We start from the raw sequence: 25,257 nt of genomic DNA on the forward strand, positions 1-25,257 counted from the left end.
GAGAGACTGTCGTCATCTTTCATCAGCACTCTGCAATTATTTCTGTAACAATGGCAGTGAAATAGGAATATTTAGAGTGAAAAAGCTATGTTTCTTGATTCCCTTTCCTTGTAAGATTTTCATGGATTGCATGTGGTTTTGGTTTTGCAAGGGAGTGGTGTGTTTTGTTTGTTTCAACTGAAGACCTCTCAGACATTTGGTTAGATGGGAATAATTTTGCTGTATCATTCTAATTTCAAGAAAGAATCTCCGATGTTTAATCAGAGATTTTAAGGATATAGATTATCATGTCGCAGTTGGATTTGTGATAATTCAACTGTCAACGTGATTTTCATAGCGATTCTTGTGGTGTTAGAAGGTAAATTCTGCAAGTCTGTTATTGCATGTAAGCCACACATGTTAAGTTTCTGGCTCCCATGGTAAACATGTGAAGCACTGCTTGATGTCAAATCCCTTGTGAAAGGGTGGAGGGAAGTTTTGAGTTTTATTCACAAATAATTCACAAATAAATTTCTTAGGTACTGAAACCAGAACAGTTGTGGGGCCCACCCTCTGCCATCAGTATGGTGTTTAGCTGTCAGTAGGGTGCTTCTGGATGGCACCACTAAGAATAGCAGACTTAGGACTCAGACAAGTAAGTTAACTTACAAGATTACTGTTTGTTAGTTGCGCTGTAGTAAAATGACCTGTTCCTCATGTGCAGCAGTTGTGGGGGTGAATAGTGCTAGCTTTTGAGTTTTGAAGAGAATTTGACTTCCTCCCTTTCATCTCCTTTGATAATGTGAAAACAGAGCATCCCCTCAGACTTGGAGGGATGGGGGAGAAGGTTCCCCCCCGCCCCCAAGTGAACACATCATAGCTTGGTGTATGGAATGAACAGTTAATTAGTACCATTTGGGATTGTATTTACAGCATCCTTGCAGCCTATTGCAGTAAATAATTTAAATTTCTTTTAGTGTGTATACACTTGTCTGTTTCTCTGCAAACAGGCACTTTGTTTTTCTGCAAATACAGATACTTTGAATTCTAAAATAAATCCTTGTTCTTAGAGAAAATTAAGATTTTAATTTTCATTATATAGAGAGAAAAATACTATTTGCATGGAATACTTAGATTTAAGAAAGCTGTTTAAATGATGAATGACTGAGAAAAGGCTACCATGTAATCCTTCCCACCCTACCTATATGAGGCACAAGTCTTGTTTCATTTTTTGAAACATCTCTTTGCTTTAAGCAACAGTAAACCACACTGAATGATGACTTGTTTTAGCCATATACACACTTGACTGAACAGTTGCTACAATGTTTCATAAACCTTGTTATATTCCTTCCCAAACTAATGAAAGATACTGTAGTTGATTGTGGTTTTGTGTGTATGTATTTGTTTTTACTAAATTTTTGCTCTTGGAGAGCAAAGATAAAGCTGTTCAGGTCTTTTAAAATTTTTTCTAGTTGGATAGAAAGGGAAAGTTTTCAGTCTAGACCATCAATTTTTCTATTATTTTTCAAAATATTTCATTCTGCGTCTTTTCCCATACTTTGAAAGCTATATGGGCATCATTGCCTTACTCTTGGTGACTCAGCATATGTCAATTTTATTAAATATCAGGTTGCTTAAAATGCCATTGCCCTATGAACTACAGCTCCCATTATTCACCCTTATTTCTGTACTTAATGCTTATGCCGGAGTCTGGCTCTGAGATGCTGGGAGGGAAGAGAAAGCTGCCAGCTGTTAGGCTAACAAGACTTCAGTAATGCTGTCTTATGAATTGGTGCAAGAACTCACCCAACATAGCAGTAATGTGTCTGCAGATTTTTTTTCTGAAGAGTATCTTTCAAATGCCATGTCACTAATATAAAAATAAAATTGCTGCACTGCTCTAAATTTGGGCACAAACCAGTTAAGAGCTGTTCCTTTCACTGGCAAAGCACAGTACAGTGTTAAGTCTGTAACTCTAGGCCTGTTCTCCTAACAGTGTATCTATCACCATTTTGTAGTCACTTAATCCTCGTAGGACAAAGCCCTGATGTCTGTATGACATGTCTTAAGTTGATGTTGTTGAAGATGAACACCTTGATTTGATCATAAATCAGGCAGATTTATATTTTTTAAATAAGCCTGAAGAGAAACTTCTAGCAGTCAGGTTTTCCGAGTAATGTTTAGTAATCTGGTTACAAGTTGTAACAAGTGTACGTTGACTTCATGGTTTTGGAATCAGGAGACTTGCGAGAGCAGATCTGGTCGCTCCCTTTAGTGTGTTTTGGCTCATCCTGAAGCAGTCTCGAGCATGCAGACTGGATTCCTTTTGGATGAAAGTGAATTGGAAGATGCAGCCAGTGAGCACTTGCCAGCATTCAGTCCACAGGACCAGGCGGGGTTAATTTAAGGCAAAACAACCTGAAATTGTTATGAGGCGGACATCAGTCCTTCAGCACCTGTTTTGCTCTGCAGATCTCCCTGTTGGGATAGGCTATTTGGTAATGAGAACATATCCAAGTATGCAGTATAACACTTCATAAATGTACAGTCTAAGTCTCATTTATCTTTGTTGCTTAAGTGCCTTCATACTTCAGAAGCATCTTCATACTTCAGGTAAGAGAAAGTAAACTGTTGTAATAAAACTATCTCCTGAAGAACATCTGTAAAAGTTTATTTTTACATTGTCAATTTTAGTTGCTTTTTAGTAACAAATCGTTAAGGTTAGTAGGAGGCTTTTGGTTTTTTCTACCTTCTGTTTGCAAGTTCAGTAGTAGAATTGGTCAAACCCTTGCTTCAAAATAATCTGCCAACGTTGTGTGTTTCCAGTTGTAACCGTGCCTAGCTGTTTCATGTGGAAAGGCATGTGTGCCGCCTTAACTTTTTGAAACAATTTTAGACTGAAACTTGAAGTAAAGAATTGGGGGGGAGGGGGGTTCCAGAAAGAAAAAAACACACAATTTCTCTAGTGACTTTTAGCTGGATGATTCAGATATTCCTACCTGTGTTGGAAGTACTGTTTGGATAGATCAAAATCCTTTTTGCTAGACTAATTTTTTCTTGGTTAATATTAATTGTAAAATAAAATAAATAATAAAACCATTAATTGTTTAATGGTTTCTTAAGTATGCTTCTGAATGGTAAAGTTGCACCAATGAGAGGGAGAAGAGAAGGCAAGGATATTCAGCGTTGCAGTACTATTTCTCCTATCCAGTTAAATTTTAGTGTTCCACCAAATCTTGCTCAAAGAACCTCATATGTACGAAATTTTGTTTTGTCAAGATATCAGTTAGAAATAGAAGGTAGCCTCTGAGATGACACAACTGTATTAATTCATGCTATTTACAGTATGCTGGATCATGCAATAGGCAGCTGCACTTTAGAAATGGGGATAAAGCAGAAAGACTAGGAGTTGCAGTTTTGAGAGAGGTAAGACGTCTGAGTCTAGGGAAGTGGTTTTGGTTACATGGTGTTCTTCGTATTACCAACTTTAATTTTGTGTTAATGCACCACTGGAAGAATAATACTTTTAGAGCTTCATTGTACATTCAGTATGAAATATGAAATTTGTGCAGCTGTAGGTTAGTCCTCAAATGCAACTGTCTGTGCTGGTAGATTCTATTTCAGGTTGTACACAGACCTTTAGATATTTGCACTTAACTGTTCATTCTCATTTTCAAATGACGTGCAGAATTAAGATACTTTTAGACTCATTTTTAACTGAACCAAGTAAAGTTGTGTTAGATGAGAGTCATACAGATAAAATTCTAGGGAACTATGTTGAAACCATCAAATTAATGCTCTTGCTTCCTTGTCATAATTGTTGTGATTTTTTTTCTGGAGGTTTCATTCCTGAAGGCACATATCAAATAGCTCAAGGGCTCATAAATTCAAATTTTAAATGTAAAAAAAAAAAAAATTAAACATTTCCTATAGGTTTTAAAAAAAAGCTTAAGTTACTGAGACTAGTATGTTGTAATTTTCTTAAGTATCTGCAGGCGAAAATCCCAAGGCCTTCATGCAGAATTGGCAGGCTTCAATTAGAGTTTTTAGTGGGGAGGGGCTGTGTTTTTTGTTGTTGTTTTAGAAATAGGAACTAAAAGTAGTGCAATAATGTATTTATAGACGCCCTTGCACCAAGATAGTATGTACAAAGGATGGAATTGATGTGTATTTTAAAGAAGATGACATTCCACTTCTAAATGGTGGAATTTGAGAACACCTGTTAATTATATACTGTGTTGCTGATCGCTTCATGTGGACTGTGTTGTAGCCTGCCATGTTTAACTTTACATTCATTGTTCCCGTTTGGCGATAAATAATCCATTTGTCTATTTTGAATGTGCATCTGTCAAACAGAGTTTGAGTGAGTGGCTGGCTGTCAGATGATAGTGTACTCCAGTATTCAGACTGTGCATAAGAAAGTATGGCAAGTTAGTCCTAGGCTATAACAGCATTGAAGAGTCATCGCTGCTTAGACTCTGACAAATATAAATGAAGGAGATGAATTACAAAACTTTTTGTGTTATTTATTTAAAGTAGACATGTAGAGGCTTTCCATAAAGATTAATTTTAGTGGAGTACTTCCATGGTGCCAGTTCCTCATCTAGCTTGAGTGGGACAGTATCACGTGTTATGTAGGCTCACTTTTATCAGTTGGAATTGTTTTGGTGGTTTTTATATTTTAAGTTTAGTGACAAAAATGCTTTTTCTTAAACCAGTGTGTACTTAAAACTGTCTTGTGTATATATCTGGGAACACTATTATGTTTGACTCCGTAATAGGCACAGAAAAAGTACGACAAGCTCAGGATTGCAAAGACCTCCATGTTGTAAACCCTGACTGGCTGTGGAGCTGCCTGGAGCGCTGGGACAAGGTTGAGGAACAGCTTTTTCCTTTGAAGGATGATTACATCAAAACACACAGGTAAATGGAAGCCTGGGGAAGTAGAGACCGTGAAAATAGATTATTCATACAGTTACTTGAATTTGTTAATGCAGCTATAAAACTAGATTCTGATAAGCTCAGTGTCATGTGCAATGAAAGCTCTGTTTTTGTTTATTTCTATGATGCTTAAACTGAAGACTGTTAAGGGACTGAGAGGCAGTTCAGCAATTAACAGAATTAGAAGAAACCTGTGGTACTTACAGTTTCTTTGGCAGTTGTCTTTGTTAGCCATCTTCAGTTGGAGCAGTTGACTTTGTCAGTTCATCTACATGCTGATGAAGGGAATGCCACCAAGATGCAGGAGCAATAATACCAACAAATGAAGAAAAGGAGAATTAAAATATACTATACACTCCCACAACATGAGAAATCAAAGTGTTGCATTTGTTTTTTTCTAAGGCTTGTTCAGGAGGAATGCAGGAACAGAAAGCTAGAGCAGAAGAATCTAGTGCTGGGTGGAAAGTGTGAAGATAGAAGCAAAAAGTTGAAGAAAGGGAGTAGCGAGAGAACGAGTTTTGGGGATGACAAAATGTGTTGAAGGAGGTGTTATAAATAATCAGTGCATTAGGATGTCAGCAAATAGAAGGAAGGAACAGCCAAAAACTATATTAACATGGGAAGTCAAAAGACTGTTAAGGGCAGTCCTCTTTAGGAAAGTGCCATGACTAAAGTAACTTCAAATAACATACTGTAGAGCCAGTTTCTGCTTCTTGGCTTGATCAGTTTAGATAGACTTGCATTAATAGCACCTTGCAAGCCTATCAGAGGACTTTCCCTTCTAGGTTTAAGCAGGAAGGGGCATAGCATATTATATTTTCTGTATTAAAACAATGCTAGTGTGATCAAATGACCGAACAGGCTAGAGATCTGCTTTCTGAGGGCAAAATGTGCCTGTGTAATGTCAAACGCCAAAGACAGCAGAAATAGAAACATTGAAAGTCTCTTATCAAACTGGAGATTAGGTGGAAACCCAGGATCCCTAAAAATAAGTAAAGCGACATAGCTCACTTGTGGCTTGACTAGAACACTTGTTTTTAAAAATTGCTATCAGATTTTTTTTTTAAATAACACTTTGGAATGTTTATATGAGATGTTTAACTTGTCACAGAGGCCTGATTCTACTAGAAAACTTGGTGTCTGGCAGTGGGCAGTAACTTGCATCATTTTTTGATGTCTAGGTGAATGTAGGACTTTCTAACCTATCTAAATTTAGTCTTTTATTTCTTTGAAACATGATGATAATTTTTTCCGCTTTTGTTTCAAATTAAATATACTTTAATATCCTACTTTGTCTAGCCCATTGAAGATTTAGGGAAATCTGTCTTAAAGCAAATACTTTATTAACCCAAATTGTACAACTTCGTTGGAAAAGATTTTCTCCTTAATGAAGCTGTCTGAAATAGTAATTACTGACCAAGAGCTATAAACTAAGTAAGGGGTATACTCAGAGAAAATATTTGAATATAAATGAGTTTAAGAATAGGAGAAAGATGAAGCAAACTTGGAATTGGTTGATCTTAAATATTGTTTCTACAACCAGACGACTTCAGAAATGTTGTCGATGAAAGCCTATGTTAAAAGCTCCTGTGTGGCACTGCTAATATTTGTTACTATGTAATGTAATTTTTTTTCTATAGCATTGGTTTCATAGTGTATAGTATGCTACTTCATCTGATTTTTTTCTTTAATGCTTCGATTTGCTTCCTTTTCTTGTGGCACTTAATCATAATTGGATAGTTTGCCATAGTAGTTGTTTTAGTCTCCAGAAATGTTCCTGCTAATGCTTCTAAAATTGTTTTAGAATGCAACAGGGTGATCAAATGTGATTTAGTATTTTAACAAATGAGTTTGGATGACTTGCAAATTAATGCTTTGTGTTTATCTTGTCTCAGGGCCAAGATGAAGAGCAAATATTAGGATATGATACAATAGCATGCTCTTCTCTTTGTGATATATATGCGGGTTATTGTGCTGTTCTGGTTGTGTAGTTGTTCATACCAGGAGGCAATTTCAGTAATTTTAAAACATTTCTAAGGTACATATAATATTTTTTTAAATAATGTAAGTATGACTTTGTCTTTCTTTGCATTTTTGTTTTAATCTCAATGAGACTTTAATGGGGGGAGAAAGGGAATCTCAGAAATCTTCCAAAGCATTGTTTTTTCCTTTCACCAAAATAAATAAAATAAAAATACCCACTTCTTATGTTCTTTTTAGATAGTCCATTTCAATTTCTAAAGCAATTTTTTCTGAACTTCATCCAACAGAGAAAATAGCCCTGCCACGTTTCCTGATACACACAGCACATTTCAGACAGCTCTGTTTCACCCAACACCCATCCATCCCAAGTCTCAACCTGGTCCTGAAGTTCGACTTTATGATCCTAACACAGGAAAGCTGATCAGGAAAGGCTCTCAAACCTCTGGCCAGTCTATGTACATCCAGTCTCCAGCTCCTCCCATCACCTTGCCAGTCCATGGTGAACACTCGTCCTTCAGGTACATAAAGCATAGCTAAGAGTCACATCAACTGTATTTTCAGATGATGTAGTAAATTTAAGTCATTATCTTTGCTTTTGATCAAATTGTCATCTTTGCGTAAGTTTTTTGTTTGTTTTCTAAAAAGAGTGAACTGTTTAAATAATTAGCAAAAGGAAATGAGTGAAACTGAATAGTCAGCTGCAGTGAAATTGGGATCCTAGAATTCCAGATGCTTTTTGTGCTTCACCTAGGTGTGAGTAGAAACTTCAAAAAAAAAAAAAAAGATAAATGTAGTGTGTAACTTGTGTGCTCAGAAAGAATATTAGAATAACTCAAATCTAAAATGAGGCATCCTCATTTTTAACAAGTTTTTGTATTCTGGATTTGTGTTTTGTCTAAAATATATCTGATAGCATTTGGCTTGTGTTTGTAAAATTTTCTTCTTGACTAATAATTTCTTCAGTTGTGGCATTAGTCCTGTTTTGTTCTGAGGAATATAAGCAGTGGTGGAAGAAGAGTGTAGCTAATACTATTATTTAATAAGACCATATTATTGGGTACTGGTTAGTAATCCTTAGAGCATTAAATCTAACAGGTGGAGGCCTTCTTTTTGAAGTGTGAGGCTAGCATCTGGACTTTGTCAAAACTTGTGGATTTGGTTAAGCTACGAAGGTAATGGTTAGCTCTTAAGGATGCATAAAATATCTAAAACCCGTTCCTAAGTACTTGTGTAAGACACCCAATTTTCTCAAATACTAACAGCGCTCTTAGCAAGTCTTGTGGACTCCAGTGGTACCAAAGTATCCAGCTGTAGGCCAAACACTTTGTTTTGTAAACCTTGATCAAAATTCTTTTTTGTACAATGTAATCAGAATAACACAGTTACTATAAAACAATTTATAGTTAACAGCTACAAAAATACAAATTGTAATTGTAAATGCAAATTTTCTATCCTATCTCCTGCCTTTGAGGTGTTTCACTTGTAAATATTTTGTATATTATCATAGCTTGTTATATTTCCACTTTCTTGTTGCTAAATGATTTTGGCCTACTTGTGTTTTTTTCAGTTTTCAAGTTTTTGTAGATTTTTACTTATTTCAGCTTCATTGTTTCTGTCAACACAGGAGTTTGAGTCTCTTGTGTTTTCAGTTGTTTTTAACTGTCTTTAAAGTCTATTTTTTCCTATTCATTTAACATGTCATAGTGAAACACTTTAAATAGTCAAGACAAAACATGCATCCAGAGAAGCAAAAGCTTTTGTTTTTTTTTGTTTGTCAGCTCTTGTGCAAAGAGGGGTTGGTCTAGAAATATTGCCAAGAAGTATCATGACAGTTGTATACACACAACCTAAGATGCTTCAGCATGATGGTTTATGTAGATCTTAATCATTAAATGCTTTAAAAAGTATAGTTCTTGATGCATGTTCTACATTTGTCCATCAACAACTTAATGAGTAGTTTTGTCCACGACTAAACCCTTTTCTCTTTAATGCAGAGATTTTTCATTTAATCATTTTATGGAAGAAGAGAGAAATGAAATCATAGAATCACATAATGGTTTGGGTTGGAAGGGACCTTAAAGATCAGCTGTCATCTTAGCTGAGTTTTTCAGGGACCCAGATAGATTGTGGGGGTGGAATGAGACTGTATCTCCTTCCCATGCCCTTATTTAATTTCATTTCAGCATTTTTGACTGCCAGTGCTTGGGGCTGGCATGGCTTAATTAAAGGAAGTGGATCAAGTTAGTCACTACTGCAACTTTACCACAAAACTAAGCAGCTGTAAGAAAGATTAGTGTTAAGATGTATGCTGGGGAAAAAAAACACCACCGCAGTATTTTCATAATTTCCTGGTGATTTAGTTCTAGTGGTAAAATTACTGACTTGTAAACACTGATCCCTGAATTAGGGCATGTCTGTATTCCTCAGCACAGTTCATCTATCTTTTATATATATATAAGGATTACCTTGATAAAAGCTGAGAGGAGCGTGTCACCAAATACTACTTTAAGTACTTTTAAACTTTTAATGTATAGAATGCACAATGCAGACCAAACACAAAGGCTGTAAGTAACAGAAGACTGTATGAACAGCTATACTGTGTTTTAACTGAGCAAGAGCTGAAGCAGAAGTACTAGCTGTATCATCACCTTTCTTTTTGAACACATCAATGATAATTTGCCTCTGAAGCATTTTTCTTATATTAAAAATTGTTGTAATACTTGACTTCAGAGAATATTACTTGAGTGCAGCAATTTCTTGGTAGAGGGCAACGCATTTTGTGTCCTTACAGACTTCATGTATTAGTATGTTCACATCCTACAGAAATATGAGAGTATTTGTAACTAAGCCATTGAGTTTAAGCACAGATAAAATTGTTACCACTTGCAGCTGCTACTGTTGTGAGGCAGTAGTTAAAGCCCGCAATAATGTTTGCTGTTAATTTCTAAAAATCTTATCTGATTCTGAATTCTGGACAATGGGTAACAAGGTTGCTCTGATGTGTAATGAAACCATTGAGGAGTTAGCCACATACAGTATAGCAGCGATACTTTGGTCATATTCTCTATTCTTCAAGAATAGACCTTGTTATGCTTAGAAGATAACCTGTTGCAAGGCTACTTACTGAAAAGTGCTATGAGTTATCTGAAAACAATTTTGTAAGTCTTTCAATTCTCCCTTTTTCTATTTGGATTTTAATGTTCTTGTTTTAAGTTTAATTCTGTAAAGAAACTAATTTGAAGTAGGACATGATTGTTTTAAGTATCTACAAGCAATTTAAAGTGAAGTTCATGTGGTTATTTTAGTCAGTCATCCGTGATAGGTATAGATCTTGACACTGTGCTTGATTCCATGAGACTCAAGAACACCTACTTTTTGTTGTAGTTGTTGCAGTCTAAATAGAAGGATAGAAAAGAATTTGTGGCTATACCGAAAAGGATCGGAATGCTTATTGATTGTTCCTGAAAGCTAGCAATACCTTTCTTCCTGTCTGAGAACAGTAAGGATACCTCTTTAAAAAACAGACGAAGAGCTTTGATAGTGCTTATGTATCTCAAAAACTTGCACTTCCATAATGGGAAGTGTTCTACAAAAAAACATAGGAACAACTATAGTTGTAACAGTTTGTGAGATAAATTATTTAGTGTTGTCCTAGAGAAGAAATGCAATTGACATCTTGTAATATCTTTTCTTTATTCTTGTCAAAGTTTTTCTAGTGAACACTAATAATACATTCACAGGTAAGGCAAGGCTTAGAAAAAATAGGTATAACTTACATATGAGAAGTTAAAATCATCATTCTGATATCAAAAAAATGCGAAGATCCACCAAATGTTTGATTTGAAATGGTGGCTCAAGTAGATACTGATGGCTGAAGTAATTTTGGGGGGATTCATGTAAACTTCACTTTTAAAATTTCATGTCTAATTTACATGCTTAGTATTACATGTTTTCTTATTACTTTTGACAGCAAAAATACAAAGTACAAAATTCGAATGATGAATAGAACTTTTTAAAAACGTTTTTATGATAATATTGTATCTTTTGGCCCTGGTGCTCTGTCAATTGAAGAATTAAAATGTTTGTTACTTCCACAGATGTTGAACCCAGCCAGCATGCAGGGGGCTAACATATTTTTGTAATTGTGCCTGTAAGACTAACAAGTATCAACCAACCTATACTGGGTTGAATATTGTGTCACTTCTGAAAAAGTCCTCGTGGATCTCATAAGAAATAAATGTAAATTCCTGCATTTGTATGTCCTTAAATTTTAGTCTACATAACAGATGAAAATGTAAAGCCTGAAAAATGTTTTTAATAAAAAAAAAAAAGTCACAAACCTCAGAGAAGTCTGTTTTATATTGCTTTTTGGAGTGCTTTCATACCTAGTAGCTGTTGGAAAAATACTGGAAAAAATTTGTCAGAAACCTTTAGAAGCTGCTGTTATAGTTATACACAGTTAATATTTGTATGTAAAATAATGTGATCAAGCATGACCTCACCCTGTATTCTTGATTTATTTTTTTAACCAATGGTGGAGTCTTCCAAGACTAACCTGAGACTATTAATATTTTGGCATATTATTGCTTCAGAAGTTCTTCATAAAGAACTTCATAGCTATGCCAACTCTCTTGAATGCAATAGCTCCTTTATTAAACTGTCCAAAATAGTTTTCGTTTAATAATGATGAAAAATAATTCCTGCTTTGCCAGCATTTGAGGTGAAGGTAATGTTCTCTAAAGTACTCAAAGTATATACGTAAGAATACAATGATGCAAAAACTGGAAAAGGAGAAGTTCTCTCTGTCATCAGTATGATATGTTCCTTAAAAATAGACTAGATTTTTCTTCTAGTATAAGAAAATCTGCTTGGCTGCCTGCCTGCTACATATAATTAAGGTGTATAATACTTGGCATAGTCAAGCTTTTTTATACAGTTGTGTAAAATGCTTATACCTTTTCGTTTTGTCATTTGCTGTTTTACTAAGAATGTAAATAGCATCACCACCATTCTCTTGTCTAGGGTACCTGTTAAAAAGATGTCGAAATCATATTATTAAAGACCCTTTTGGAAAATACAGTGGAATATTGTATTTTTTCCTCTCTAATGAAAAGTATTGCCCAAGAGGAGTTTAATACCAAGGGAAAAGTGTGAGTCTTGTAAAATAGAAAACATTTTAGTGGGGGGAGGAAAAACTGTTAAGTTATGATTAAAATCTCTTAAGAGTAGAACAGGGGTGGATAATTCATTTCCACAACATCCAAGTTGTTTTTTTTCCTTCATAGAAAATTCTAGTATATAGAAATGAAAGAAAGTGAGGGATCTGACTTCTGATGTGTTGCTGAGCAGTGTTGAGCTGATGTGAACCTTCTGTAACATGCAATGAAATTCTTGGCAATATGGCAATTGACATGAGTTTCTTATCCCCACCCGTAATTTAAAAAAATAATTCACATCTCAAGTATCTCAAGTATCAAGTATGGGATCTGGCAGGAATCAGACTCCTATTTAGGAAATAAGAGTCCTCAAAATGAGCTCTATTAACAGCTTCATCTGGCTTTCGGGTTTCATGCATTCTGGAATTGAAATACTGATCTGAAAGAAGTCTTGTTACTTCGGATACTTAGCCTTCTCAAGAAGTTAAGTTCATGACAGAAGAAATGATGCTGTAGAAAATTACATGTGACTGGATTTACAGTCTTAATGAATCTTTAGTACATGGTTGTGTTTATTTGGATGGAGCTTGTACCTGTGCTCTAAAGCTGCTTCTTGGCAGTGCAAACTCAATGAGAAGCAGCCATGCTGCACTGAGACTTGTCAGCAGACACTATGCTGTCTCTTTTCTGAATTGCCACCACTGTCAGAAGCAGCTTGATAGTGGTATTTCACCTGGTTGCTACAACTTGAAACAGCTTCTCGTTTCAGATACACAGCTACTTTTATACTTGCTTGTGCTAATCATTTTTCACACACACAATCTTGTGGCCAGCGTAAAGAATTAATGACCCATGAGCTTTTTATGACCTTGAGATCTTTGAATAGGACCCTGGGTGGTGCTGAGCTGCTGTAATGTGTTTGAAAATATTAGTGTGATGGTAAGACCAATATTCTTAGTTAAATGTACTGCATAGCGGTTTTAGCTTCTATCAGTCTTTATTAGTTAGGTAACTTCCCCCCTGCCATTATTACCTGAGAAAGGTGGAAGTCTTCTGTTCTAGATATTGTCAAGCTTTTTATTACTATTACATAGCAATTCCCATGAAGTTATGATTATTTTATCTATTCTGAAGAATATTTTGAGATTTCTTTTTGTACTTAAGTGTATGGCTTAAGTACAGTAACTAATGAGATGATAAAACTCAAATTAAAAGAAAATGCTACCATGTCTAAATACACTAGCCAAAAAGAAATATGGTCTGCCTTATATCTCATCTAGACTTAGCATCTAGGAAACATTTGAAGACTGAGGCTGCAGATATGAGCTTTCTACCTGCAAACCTCTTGTTTGAGAGGTTGAGAATTAGAAAGGTATACTTTAAGACTGAAGAATACAAGCATAACATAGATCAGGAAAACCTTATTAGAATATAGGGATTGTTTTATAAATGATAAATGTGTCAGCTGGACAAACTTTGAAGTATTTTATGGGAAACACCTCTCCAGCTAATGAAGCTCTTAGCTTCATGAATTGTTTGATGCTTAAAAGAACAACGAGAGACAGGAGAGTATCTTGTCAATGGTAGAATAAGACCTTAAGCTATAAGACTGAAAATAAAAGCAGTGTCATTGGAAGACTTTTTCTGTTGAAGAATACTGAAGTCTGTTAAGTAAAGTCACCAATAGTCAGTAGCCATAAAATGTGTGTAGGATTTTTATTTCTAGGAAAGCTATAAATCAAGTAAATCTTTCTTATGTGGGACCCCTGAAATTTTTCAGAGTTGTTCAACCGCATCAGCAGCAGATTTTTGAAGAAGATGACCTACCAGCGAGTGGAAATGAAGAGCAGCCTGGTCCATCTAAGCGGAAACGCCAGCCAAGTATGTCTGAGACGATGCCCCTGTACACCCTATGTAAAGAGGATTTAGAGAGTATGGATAAAGAGGTGAGCATAACTAATTGTGACAGGTTTCTAATATAATCATTGTTAGTTACCCATAATAGTTTAGCTTCTGTTAAATTATGCATATATGTGAACCAACCTTATATGCCACTCTAGTAACCTGAAACAAAAGCTGTAGCTGACTAAGAAGTACAGTTTGGTTTAAAACACTAGGTTCTACAAAGCAAACGTAAATTCAGGAATTGGAGTACTCATATGTTTAAGTAGGCCCTGAAAGAAGAACTTCATTTTAGTATAGCTTTGTATCAAGAAACATCTTAGCAGAGTTGCTGTGTGGTAAGTTTTGCTAGGTGTCACTTCAAAATAAATCTGTAAATAATATGGACCAAGTCAGTGGCAGGATGGGAGAAGAGAGGTCTGCATATAAAGGGCGTGGGCTGTAGGGAGTATCAAAGAGCCAAGGAAGAGAATGGGGCCTCATTATCCATAAATGTGTAATTGTAATGCTGTTAAGTCACAGTTGTCATAGTTCTGCAGATGATGGGAGCTTTCTGTTACAGAAAGAACTGTATTTTTTTCACTACCACACTGTTTGAAAATGATTTTGGTCTTCTACCAGCTGTTTTTTTCAGTTATTTTCGTCTGCACTTTCTTCAACGGAACTGCCTTCCTGTATAATACCAAACAATACATAGAAGGGAAAAAAATCCTATCATTGCATGCTGTGTTTTCATGAAGTGATTACAGTGTACATGACTACTGTAAAATCTAGTGACCCTGGAACTTTAATTCATCTGTGAGCCTAGATCATTAACTAGGGCTGGAGACAGGAGTGGATAACTTGCTGGTTTCTGGCAGTAAGTTGCTTATGAGGTTCCAGCCATAACAGGCCTTCAGAGTTATCTTCAGAAAATATAGTAAAAACATGAGAAGGAAACTGCACACTTTGTCAAGGAAAACATTTATGTATATAACATACCATAATTTCAAGATGTGCTATTGTTAGAAAGATCCTGGAGGAACTTCAAGCTGATATTTTAGGGGAAGGTCCAATAACTTTTAACCACTGCAATAATCTAACATGAATTTCACATCAGTGCTGTTAAAGCTGTTAACTTTACCTAGTAACTCTTGGAGTTGACAACTTTGATTTCTCTTGCTTATTTGTTGCCCATTTTTATCTAAGACTTTCACAAGAAAAAGTATTTCTTCTTATCATGGTGCCAGTTCCTGAACCCAACTGTTTTTTCCTTCGGTGTTTTCAGTGGCACCTAAAGCAATTTGTTATTGTGGGTAGTTTTTATGTCTGAGTACTAATGTTTTGTAATGGTGTGGCTTTTGGAAAACATTAATGAATTGCTGTTGCGGTGTATGCACTTAGCCAAAAGAAAGTGTGCATGTTTTTCATAATCACTGCAAAAAGTTTTGGTTTTTTTTAAGATACTATTCAGGAATCTTGCTAAAACTCAGAGCTTCTGGTACTGTTTCGTGATTCATTACTCTTTATGTTGCTACAGACCAAAGAAATGAAAGTTTTTCAACCTATCCTAGAAATATAAATATCTTAAATTATGATTTATCTTAAATTCTCATTTTATTTAGCTTGCATATTTGGAAAACTAGACTAGATGAACTACAGAACAAATTAAGCCTGATTTCCAGGGGATTGTTTTCATAGTTGACTTAGCATGGGTTCCAAGAATGTGGTTTAAGGCTATAGTTGCTGCCAAAAGGTTTTCCTTCCAATGGTCTCTGTTACCACCAGCAATGTCTTTATGGTAACATTTATATTTCTCTGATCCTCAGGCAGCTGAATCAGAAGAAACTTTTCTTTTTTGTTGTTTGTTTTTTTGTTGGGGGTGTATGTTTTGGGTTTGTTTGGTGGGTGGTGGGGCATTTCTGGTATTTTACCTCCCCAGCATGGTTTGATCAGGGAGCAAACGTTAGCATTGACATGGAGAAAATTGCATGGAGGATGTATAACATGGAGGTTGAGCTGGAAGTAGTAGTGTCATCACTAACCTTTCCAGAATAGTCGTGTGACTGTTACCTTCATCCTGCTGAAGATGTGTTCAAGAACAAGAAATGTAGTTTAAGTAATAAAATGGGATTTAATGGTGTCATGTGGGAGTATGCTTATGAAAAAGGAGGAATATGTGTGGTAATGTAGTCTGTAAAATGTAAAAAAAAAAAAAAAAAAAGCTTATACAAGGCAGTGTGGAAGCTGGAAAGACTTAATTCTCCAGTCTAATCAGTTTTTCATTTTTAGTGTGAAGCATTTATTTTCAAGTGGCTTAAAGCAAGTGACAAATTTAGTCTTGCTGGGTTTCTTCACTCTGAGGTTAGTTTTCTGTAGAGAAATTATGGTGCTGTTATGCTAGGAATCAGTGTGCTGGTGCTGTTTATGTTCATGGAGCACTTGCTGTTGTGAAGTGGCTGGCAGATGCAACAAGAAAAGTTACTTGGTTTTGTAAAGAACATAGCCCAAAGCCATTGTAAAATAAGGAAGGTATTCTTGCTGCTTCTTGTTTAAGATTTTGACATTCACTCATCTCTAAGAGGTTAAATAACATAGAAATAATTAAATGTTAAAATATTATGTTAAAGCAATTATTTTATCCGTTATCTTACGTGATTAGTAGAGAAAGCTGAAGAAATTTGTCCAGTGCTACTTGTAATAACTCAGCAGTGAAATCATCAGCGTGGAATTGAAAGAGATTCACAGAATCACAGAATGGCCAAGGTTGGAAGGGACCTCTGAAGATCATCTAGTCCAACCCGTCATGCCAAGCAGGATCACCTAGAGCACATTGTGCAGGATGGCATCCAGGCAGGTTTTGAATATCTCCAGAGAAGGGGACTCCGCAACCTCTTCGGGCAACCTGTTCCAGTGCTCTGTCACCCTCACAGTAAAGAAGTGCTCTCTCATATTCAGTTTGTATCCATTGCTTCTCATCCTGTCACTGGGCACAACTGAAGAGTCTGATTCCATCCTCTTGATGGAATCACCCTCCCTTCAGATATTTGTATGTATTGATGAGAAAAGGTCAATAAGTTATCGCAGCAAAGGACATAAGTCTACTGTGCCCCTAAGCCTCATCACCTTACTAGATGAAATGATCATGAAAAATAATGTCAGCATTCTGTTTTCTCAACACTTTAGGGAAGACTGAAGGCCACTGTGTTTTCTCATTTCTAAATCAGTATCTATCCCACATCTCCTCTTCCTTTCACATCACACCTTGTGGTTTGTTTGTTAGGCTACCTCAGACAGCTCTTTGCCAAGCATATCTTGAGCAAATTTTTGCAGCCACAGTCTCACCTCCAGTTCCTTGATTCAAATAGGGTAAATCCTGAAACACGTCCATGTATCATTCTTTCCAACTTGCTTATTTGATGTTCTTTTAGAAATCTTCCTTTGAGTATTGTGTGCAGTTTGCTACAGTGGAAGGGAGAGAAGAAAGAAGGAAAGTCAAACATTTAAAGGAAGCTGGATATCAGTTGTTTGTTTCTGCTATTTTGTGTTTTGCTTTAAAGAACTTATTTTCCATTGAAAACAGAAGCAATTCTAAAAAGTATCTCTGCAATTTTTTTCTTTATTTTAATTTTCAGCAGATGTAATATTTATTTTAAGTCAGTATAGGTAATGGTCAAGTTGTAGGTATGTCATCCTGATGAGAAGCATTGAGATTGACTGTTACTCAGGCAGTTGAAAGAACTCTAAAAATGTAGTTTAGCTAAAGCTAGTGAAATGTAAATTATCAGCAAGTGAAACACTTATTTGTCTTTTCTCAGTTTGATATTTGTCTGCAGAGCCGTAGTTTGCCCACTAATTGCATAGAGCTGGCTGTCTGGTACTTTTTATGATTATTAGGAGGTCATCATGGTCCAAACTTGTTCTAAACGTAGCAGCTTTAAGTGTTTGTAAATAGTTCTGGGTTTTTTTGATGTAATGTTTTACATGGAGATAACTGATTACTGAAATAGGAAGAAGGATTATTATCTACTTTGATATTAACTCAAGTAGACAATTGATTTTGGACTGCTTTTGCTTCCAGAGGTTGCTTAGAAAACATAATTTAAGCTCGCTTTCACAGTCTCTGGTGTACTTGTACATCTTACAGTTATTCCTCCATACAAATAAAAATTCATAAAAAAAAAAAAATACTGGAACCTTTTGGCACGTTCAGACAGCATACTATTAATATTTTAATCTTGTAGCTAAAAACTGGACCTACCTATATGTAAGGAATAGTTAGATGGCACTCATGAAAAAGTTGATAATTAGGTGCTATTCATTTTGCACAAGATTCTGTGTAATATGATTACTCAAATTCTTGGCAGGTCAGGCCATTGTTAAGAGAAAATGTAATGTATGATTGAGGCTGATTCACTTCTCTTATGCTCAGATATCTTAACAGGTAATTTAATCAGGGGATAAGTACAAACGGTTATGCTACAACAACAGTTATTAATGGGCTGTACTAAACAAACACTAACTGAAGAGGCAGCTGTGCTTACTTCAAAGTTGACCTCTTTGAGGAATCTGATGAACTGTATGTATAGTAATAAGATTTTGATTGCCTGAGTTCTGTCTGGATTTCCGTGTTTATTCTATTAACAATCAGTCAATGATTGACTGGATTTACTTGTAATAAAAGACGTTCCTGCCATCTTGTATGTTTTTCATACTTCTCTGATGCAATCAAAATATTGTTCAGATCCTCTGCCATTCTTTCAAAGCTGTTCTCAAAATTGTTTTTGTAAGGAGTCTTGGTATTTCAGAGGATTTTCTCGAAGTATTGAGAAAAGTAGCTTCTTTTTATATATCACTATCATTCTAGCACTTCTGCAAAGCATAGAGTATAAATTATTATGCAAATAAGATTGAATCTAAGCTCTTCATGTTTTTGCGGATGTAAACAACTTTTGTTGTCCTTTAAAGTTTGCCTGCTGTGTAGCAAATATTTTATTCTAATGTTACTCTAACTGAAATAGAAACTGGATCTATAAACATCCACCTATAGAATATATTTACAGGGTGTTAAAGTGAAGGTTGAATATTCCATAGAGAAGAAAGCATTTCCATACATTCTGTGTTTGATTTTTCTGGCCAATGCTGAATAGGACTTTATGCATCTGCAGCCTTCTGTGTTTTGCCTTAGTAAAGAGAAGCCATAAGTCTTTTTCAACTGTCTGCTTTTTCACTGAAAATGGGGCTAGATTTCTCTAAATGTAGCTCAATAACTTCACTTGAACATATGCATCTAACTCCATATTCTAAATCAAACTCAGCTAGGCTGTCAACGCTACTTGGACTTAGTTAAAAATGAGTAGTCTGAGCAATATAAAACAATTTGGAAGCTGATCACTAACATAATTCTGAGCATTCTGTATGTAGGGTCTAACTGAGCCTCATCACATATCTGAGCTTATTTTTACACTAAAATTTTAGTTGTTTTTCTCTGTGAATAAAATTTGAACTCTTCTGTTGAATTCTTGGTCCAAGTCTGAACTATTTTTTCATACCTATTATTTTATAAAGATGCTCTGATATTGGTATTTCAACCTAAGAAAAAATATTAGGCAGTATAGCATAATATATGCTAAGTGTTATGGAATACTTTTAGAAATGTGCATATTTGAGGTAAAATAGCTTTCCTTTGCTTTCGTAGAGTCTTTTATCAGCTGCTGGCATCAGACAGCAGTGAATATAGCCACTCAGCGCTCTCTCTGTGTGCTAGTCTTGCAGTTGCAAGTGTTCTAGCTACTTTGTCAACACTATCAGGAATATTTCCACTCTGTGTACAACTTTAACATAGACTATAAAAAAAAAAAACACAAAACGAGAGTCCCCTACTGATGCAAAAAGTTCCATGATGTGAGGCAGTCACAAAATCAATAATTACCAGAATAACCATGTTGCTCTAAGTTTTTGGTCTACCATAGTGGTATTAATTTTAGATTGAGAGAATGTAATTGGTATTCTTATACTGTTCTGTTTTTTATATATGAGCTTGCACCTTTTCATAACAGGGGTTACAGTCAACTGTAGACTATGTTCTCTGTCACTCCGCATAGCAAGTATAATATTGCTTTCTTTGAGATGAGCACAGACAGCTGCCTATCTCAGATATTTTAGTGCTCTGACATCAAACTTCTTTCATCAGAGGTATTGAGAACTGGATACAGCTGGCATACCACGACGCAACGATCATCTCAAAACTTGTATAGCATGCATCACCTTCATATTGAGCCCACCACTTTTGAAACTGACCACTGCTTAGTGCCTGGACTTATCTTTTTTGTGTCTGTGTTTGGTGTTTTTTTTTTTTCGTTTGGTGTTTTTTTATAAATATCCAGAACTAAGCATGGAATGAGTGGTCTAGCTATGCAAGGCACTTTTTGCAGACGCAGTGCCCATATCACTTTACTGCTTTGTTTAAAAACCCCATGCTTTGATTATACAGACTCTACAGTCACATTGCCCAGGTCAGCAGGAACCATTTCAAAACCAGCTTGGCTTCACTATCTTCTTTAAGCTTCCATTAAAGCCAATTTAGAAATAGTTTTCCTCCATGTTCATTATTTCAGTGGCTTTATTAGCTTGAATGCAGTAATAAATGTCTGTTGGCTATTATGATAATGAGACCAATCTAATAAGGTATGCTGAAGAGGGAAGTTCACTGACAACCAGGCAGTGCTTCATGAAGCCAGCTGATGTCTGCTAATGGTAATGCTAACCTCAGGTAAAATGAAGTCCTGACACATCCAAGCTGGTTATGCTTACAGATAGCTTGGATCAGGGAGGGTTTACTGGTTTGTTCATAATATGTGAAAAAAAACTTACACTGAAGACAGCATATCTGTGTTTATGTAGCACAAAGTTTTGGAGCCCATAAGCCCTACTGTGTCCTAGTGGATTTACACAGTGATAATTTAGGTTCGTTTGCAGCTGTGATACAGAAAATCTGCACTTGCAGATACAGGAAAGTTGATTTTTGCCTGTCTTGTGTTCTTATCTTAGTATTTTGAACTTTTCTTCTTAGACCATGACTTTCGAACTGCTCTTTATGATGCTGAACAAGAATATGGGGTGTGCAATCTCTGAAATGGAATAATGCATGTTTTTCTCTAAAATATATATGTAGTGATGAACATCTCCAGCCTCTGAGTGAAAGAGATGCTTTCAGTATATCTTGGGATAACAAAACCTAGAACTGATTATAGTTATAGTAGAGATTTTAAAACCTCTTGTAACAAGGATTCATTGTAAGAAATATGAGAAACATCTGGAAAGCAAAAATATACTGTTTTCGTATGCATATTGTATATACCAGAAATTTTTCATTTATACCTGAATATATTTTCTTTGTAAGGTGTGGATTATTTGGGTTCTCATATCTATTGGAGTAAAGTCCATGGTTGTGACCATTCTTCTACAAAAGCAATGTTTTCTGGTTATGATACTGTTTAATAATGGACTGTTTCTTTGGTTGCAGCATTTCAGGAAGTGTTTGTCTCCTGTGCTGAAGCGCATTAGAGCCTTAAATGTAATCTAAATAATCTGTAATTCAGATTAAAGTAAATTAGTACTAATCAAGCTCCCTCCCACCCTTTCTTAAAATAACAAAAAAAAAAAAAGATTCTTTCAGAAGCTTTCAAGGATAATGTGCTAGGTAGTAAGTGTACTCGCAGCTTTATTACAGTATTAACTAATGCCTTTGCTGATGAATTGAAAGAGAATATGTAGGTTAGTGTTCTGGTGCTTTTTTCACAACAGCTGAGAATTTATGTTTAGAAGTATAAGCTGCAAAAACAACTTCATTTTTCACATTAAAAAAAAAACCTCTTCCACAAGTTCAGTAGGTGTTGCTAGATAAAACAAACCAGTGAGTGCATAGAGAAGATTATAGCAGACTGTCCTGTTCTGTTTTTAAAACCAATTGGACAGACAACAAGATGGATTGATGGTAGAATTCTACCCACACCTCTACAAAACTGCCTGTGTTGAGGAACATGATAGCAATTGGACTAGAATGGGAGTGAGTTGCAGCAATAGATTATACTTAATTCTAGTCTTTGTTATCTAGGAATCCTATTGTATGTTTGTTTGTTTTTAATTTGGGTAATCAATATGTTGTCCTCTACAAAATGCTTGTGGACGTAAATACCATAATAAATGTAGTTATTGTCTATAGATTGTCATTTTTGTTTTGTTTCTTGGTGGAATTTCACGAGAATAAATGCTGTCAGAAGGTACTTGAACATATTTTGTTGATCAAAAAATTGTTGTACAATGAAGCTTATATCCAAAGAAGAAATGTTTTGAGGGAATGATTGGAAGCAAGACAAGTAGAATAAATAATTTTACATTGATTTGTTCTGTTTTTTATAACATAAAACCAGAATAGGAGCTCAAAAACACTACGTTCCATTAATACTGAAGTCCTGTTACTGTACTGCCTTCAGCACTTCGTTAGCATCTTACTACAAGTGGTTCCCATTGGCAGTGAAATATGTCAGAAAAGATCACTCAGAGCTGAGAAGCCATGTCCCCTCAAATTGCAATGTGTCGTTTTTAGTAGTATGTTATGATTTCCAACTTTGTGTCATGTTTTGATTGTACTTAAACTCCTTTTGCAAGTGTTCTTTCATTAGCAAATTAGATTGATTTATGTTAATAAAAAAGATGATCCCTAGACTAGTTTTGCATGACACTTGGTAAAAGTTTACGAACAAGAAAAATATTAAGACTTATGGCAGAGCTATGCCTTAGGTAATAACTAGATTGTTTTAAAGTTTTGCAAGTTTGTCTTATCAAAGCTTCATACTGTATGTCTGCAAAATACAGTTTAAGTAGGAAGGGTAGCTCTGAGAACAAACTATCAACAGGCGTTTGACAGCATCAGTAGACATTTCTGTAGATTTTCTAGTCTCTGGATGTTTAGATAATTTTTTTTTTTACAAGAAAGAGTGCAATGGAATTTTCTCCAAAGACTTTACCTGTAGATTCCCTCACCAGCTCATTCCTCTAAGATGTGGATTAGTCTAAAGTAAAGTCAGGAAGCTTGGCAAAGTATGGTTCTTAAGGGCATGCAGCTAAGCCTTCTGTTCCTCTGCAGGTTTTTTGGGTTTGTTTAAGATCTGTAGATATGGGAAAATTTGAAAGATTACTCAATGGCACAAATATTACTATCCATAACATCATAATCAGCCGATAATGTCAGTAAGCTGCAAAAAGAGCAGATGGTTTGGTCCACCAGTTTATTAAATTCTGAGTTGTTTGAGTGAGCATGTGGCCTCTTCTTGCAGATAGCTAGCGATAGGACAAGAGGGAATGGCCTCATGTTGCACCGGGGAGGTTCAGGTTGGAAATTAGGATAAATTTCTTCTCAGAAGGAGTGGTTAGGCATTAGAACAGGTTGCCTAAGGAGAGGTGGTGGAGTCACCGTCCCTGGAGGTGTTTAAGTAAAGGTTGGACGTGGTACTTAGGGATGTGATTTAGTGAGTGATATTGGTGGTTGGGGCATGGTTGGACCAGATGATCTTGAAGGTCCTTTCCAACCCTATTGATTCTATGATTCTAATGCTTTTAACGTAGGTTTTCCAAGATATTGGTCTGCTTCCTGTTGCAGGTTTCCACTATTCAAGTTCTGGCTATGCATGTAACATAGATGATATCCAAAGTCTGTAAACAGTTGTTTGTTCCTGGTGTCACGTATTGTTATGGCATGGATGCTTGTGTAGACATAACATAATTGTGAAATGGGACAGGCAACTTGTGTAGGCAATAACCAACCTTAAAAAGGTACTCAGAGATAATTAAGCTGTTAATATCACTGAAAGCTGTTAATACTACTGAGATGTAGCTTATCAAGCAATGAGATAATCCAGTCCGGCAGCAGGATGCTGAAGGTGACAGTTCTGATTGCTTCTGGAGGTCATCTTGCAAGATCAGAAAATCTGTACTTAAATTTAAACTGATTATCTAGTTGTTGAATGTGTAGTGATTATTTCGCTTTGATGCTACGTAGTGTTACACAGGGGAGCAGAAAAAAAATGGGATAAAGCAAACTAAATTCCTCCTCCCTTTTGATGCAGAGTTTTCATTCAGTTTTTTTTTTTATTTGGCTCTCTCACAAACACTATATCAAACACTGAACAGGTATTTAACAGGTAAATACTTCCAAAAACGCTTCCAGTCGTTAATTTGAAAAGCATGTATTTTCTGTCCTGTTAAGAACATGCTCTAAGTCAAACAACAAAGTATCTTCTCATCTTCTGAGCTCCTTTCTTCTTGCACACTGATTCCAGTGTAGTAGTATTAAGATTGGAAGGGATCTCAAGGAATCATCTAGCGCAACCTTCTGCTCAGAGTGCAGGTTAAGACCAGGTTGCTTAATGCTTTGTCCAGCTGGGTCTCGAAAGCCTTGAAAGACAGACTCTGCTTCTCTCTGCATAGCATGATCAGATGCCTGACTGATCTCATGATGAAAGCATTTTCTTTACGTCATGCTAGAACACCACTGTTTCAGCTGGTGACTGTTGGCTCTTGCTGTGATGTGCTTTCCTCCCTAAGGAGCCTGGCTTAGTTTTCTCAACAAATGTTGTCTTTGGTACTGTAAGGTTGGTACCATAAGGTTGGTCCCTCTTCTCCTCCCCTCCAAGTTTTCACTTCTTCAGGATTAACAGGCTCCAGTTCCTCAGCAAGTGCTTGTCTTGGTGGCCTTCAGCTGAAATTGCTCTGGTACAGTCACTGTTTTTCCTGTATCAGGGAGTTTGTAAAACTGAATGCAGCACTCTAGCTGTTATCTAACAAGTGCTGAAGAGGAATAGGGACAAGATAATTAATCACTTCCCTTAATTTGCCAGCTACACATTTGTTAGTACAGCCAAGTATGTCATTATCCTTCCTTGCTTCCAGGGCACGTTGCTGACCCCCACCCCCCTACCCCAGGTCAGCTTGCTGTCCACCAAGATCCTATAGGTCCTTTCGAGTAGAGCTGCTCCCTAGCCATTCAGCTCCTCATCTGTACAGTTGCTAAGGGATAGTTTGTTCCATGCACTGCAAGAGGCTTCAGTATCTGTTTAAGAAGGAAATACTGATCTTTAGTCTTCTGCTCACTCTGTGCATGTACAAGCTCCCCTAGCCTTTAAGCATGACTTGGACGGCCTGTTCTGTCTGACCAGTTCTCAATGTGCATCTGGAGTTTGGGGGGGGTTTAATTGTCAGTGTAATCACTGTTGTTTTGGATGTAATCAAAAAAATACATATGCAAACTTAGCAATGC

General features: G+C 36.1%; 1 protein-coding gene across 3 annotated transcripts in view; it reads left to right on the plus strand.

Moving 5' to 3' along the window:
- CTDP1 (CTD phosphatase subunit 1) overlaps positions 1-25,257 on the plus strand; it is a 96,483-nt gene that overhangs the window by 36,694 nt on the left and 34,532 nt on the right. For all 3 annotated transcript variants that reach the window (XM_083822055.1, XM_083822053.1, XM_083822054.1), the window contains exons 9-11: positions 4,761-4,902; positions 7,191-7,421; positions 13,840-14,005. In XM_083822055.1, the coding sequence (XP_083678181.1) occupies positions 4,761-4,902; positions 7,191-7,421; positions 13,840-14,005 (539 nt within the window). The remainder of the gene's footprint in view (positions 1-4,760; positions 4,903-7,190; positions 7,422-13,839; positions 14,006-25,257) is intronic.

This window comes from Anser anser (assembly GCF_964211835.1).
Source record: "Anser anser genome assembly, chromosome: 2".
In the NCBI taxonomy this organism is placed as follows: domain Eukaryota; kingdom Metazoa; phylum Chordata; class Aves; order Anseriformes; family Anatidae; genus Anser; species Anser anser.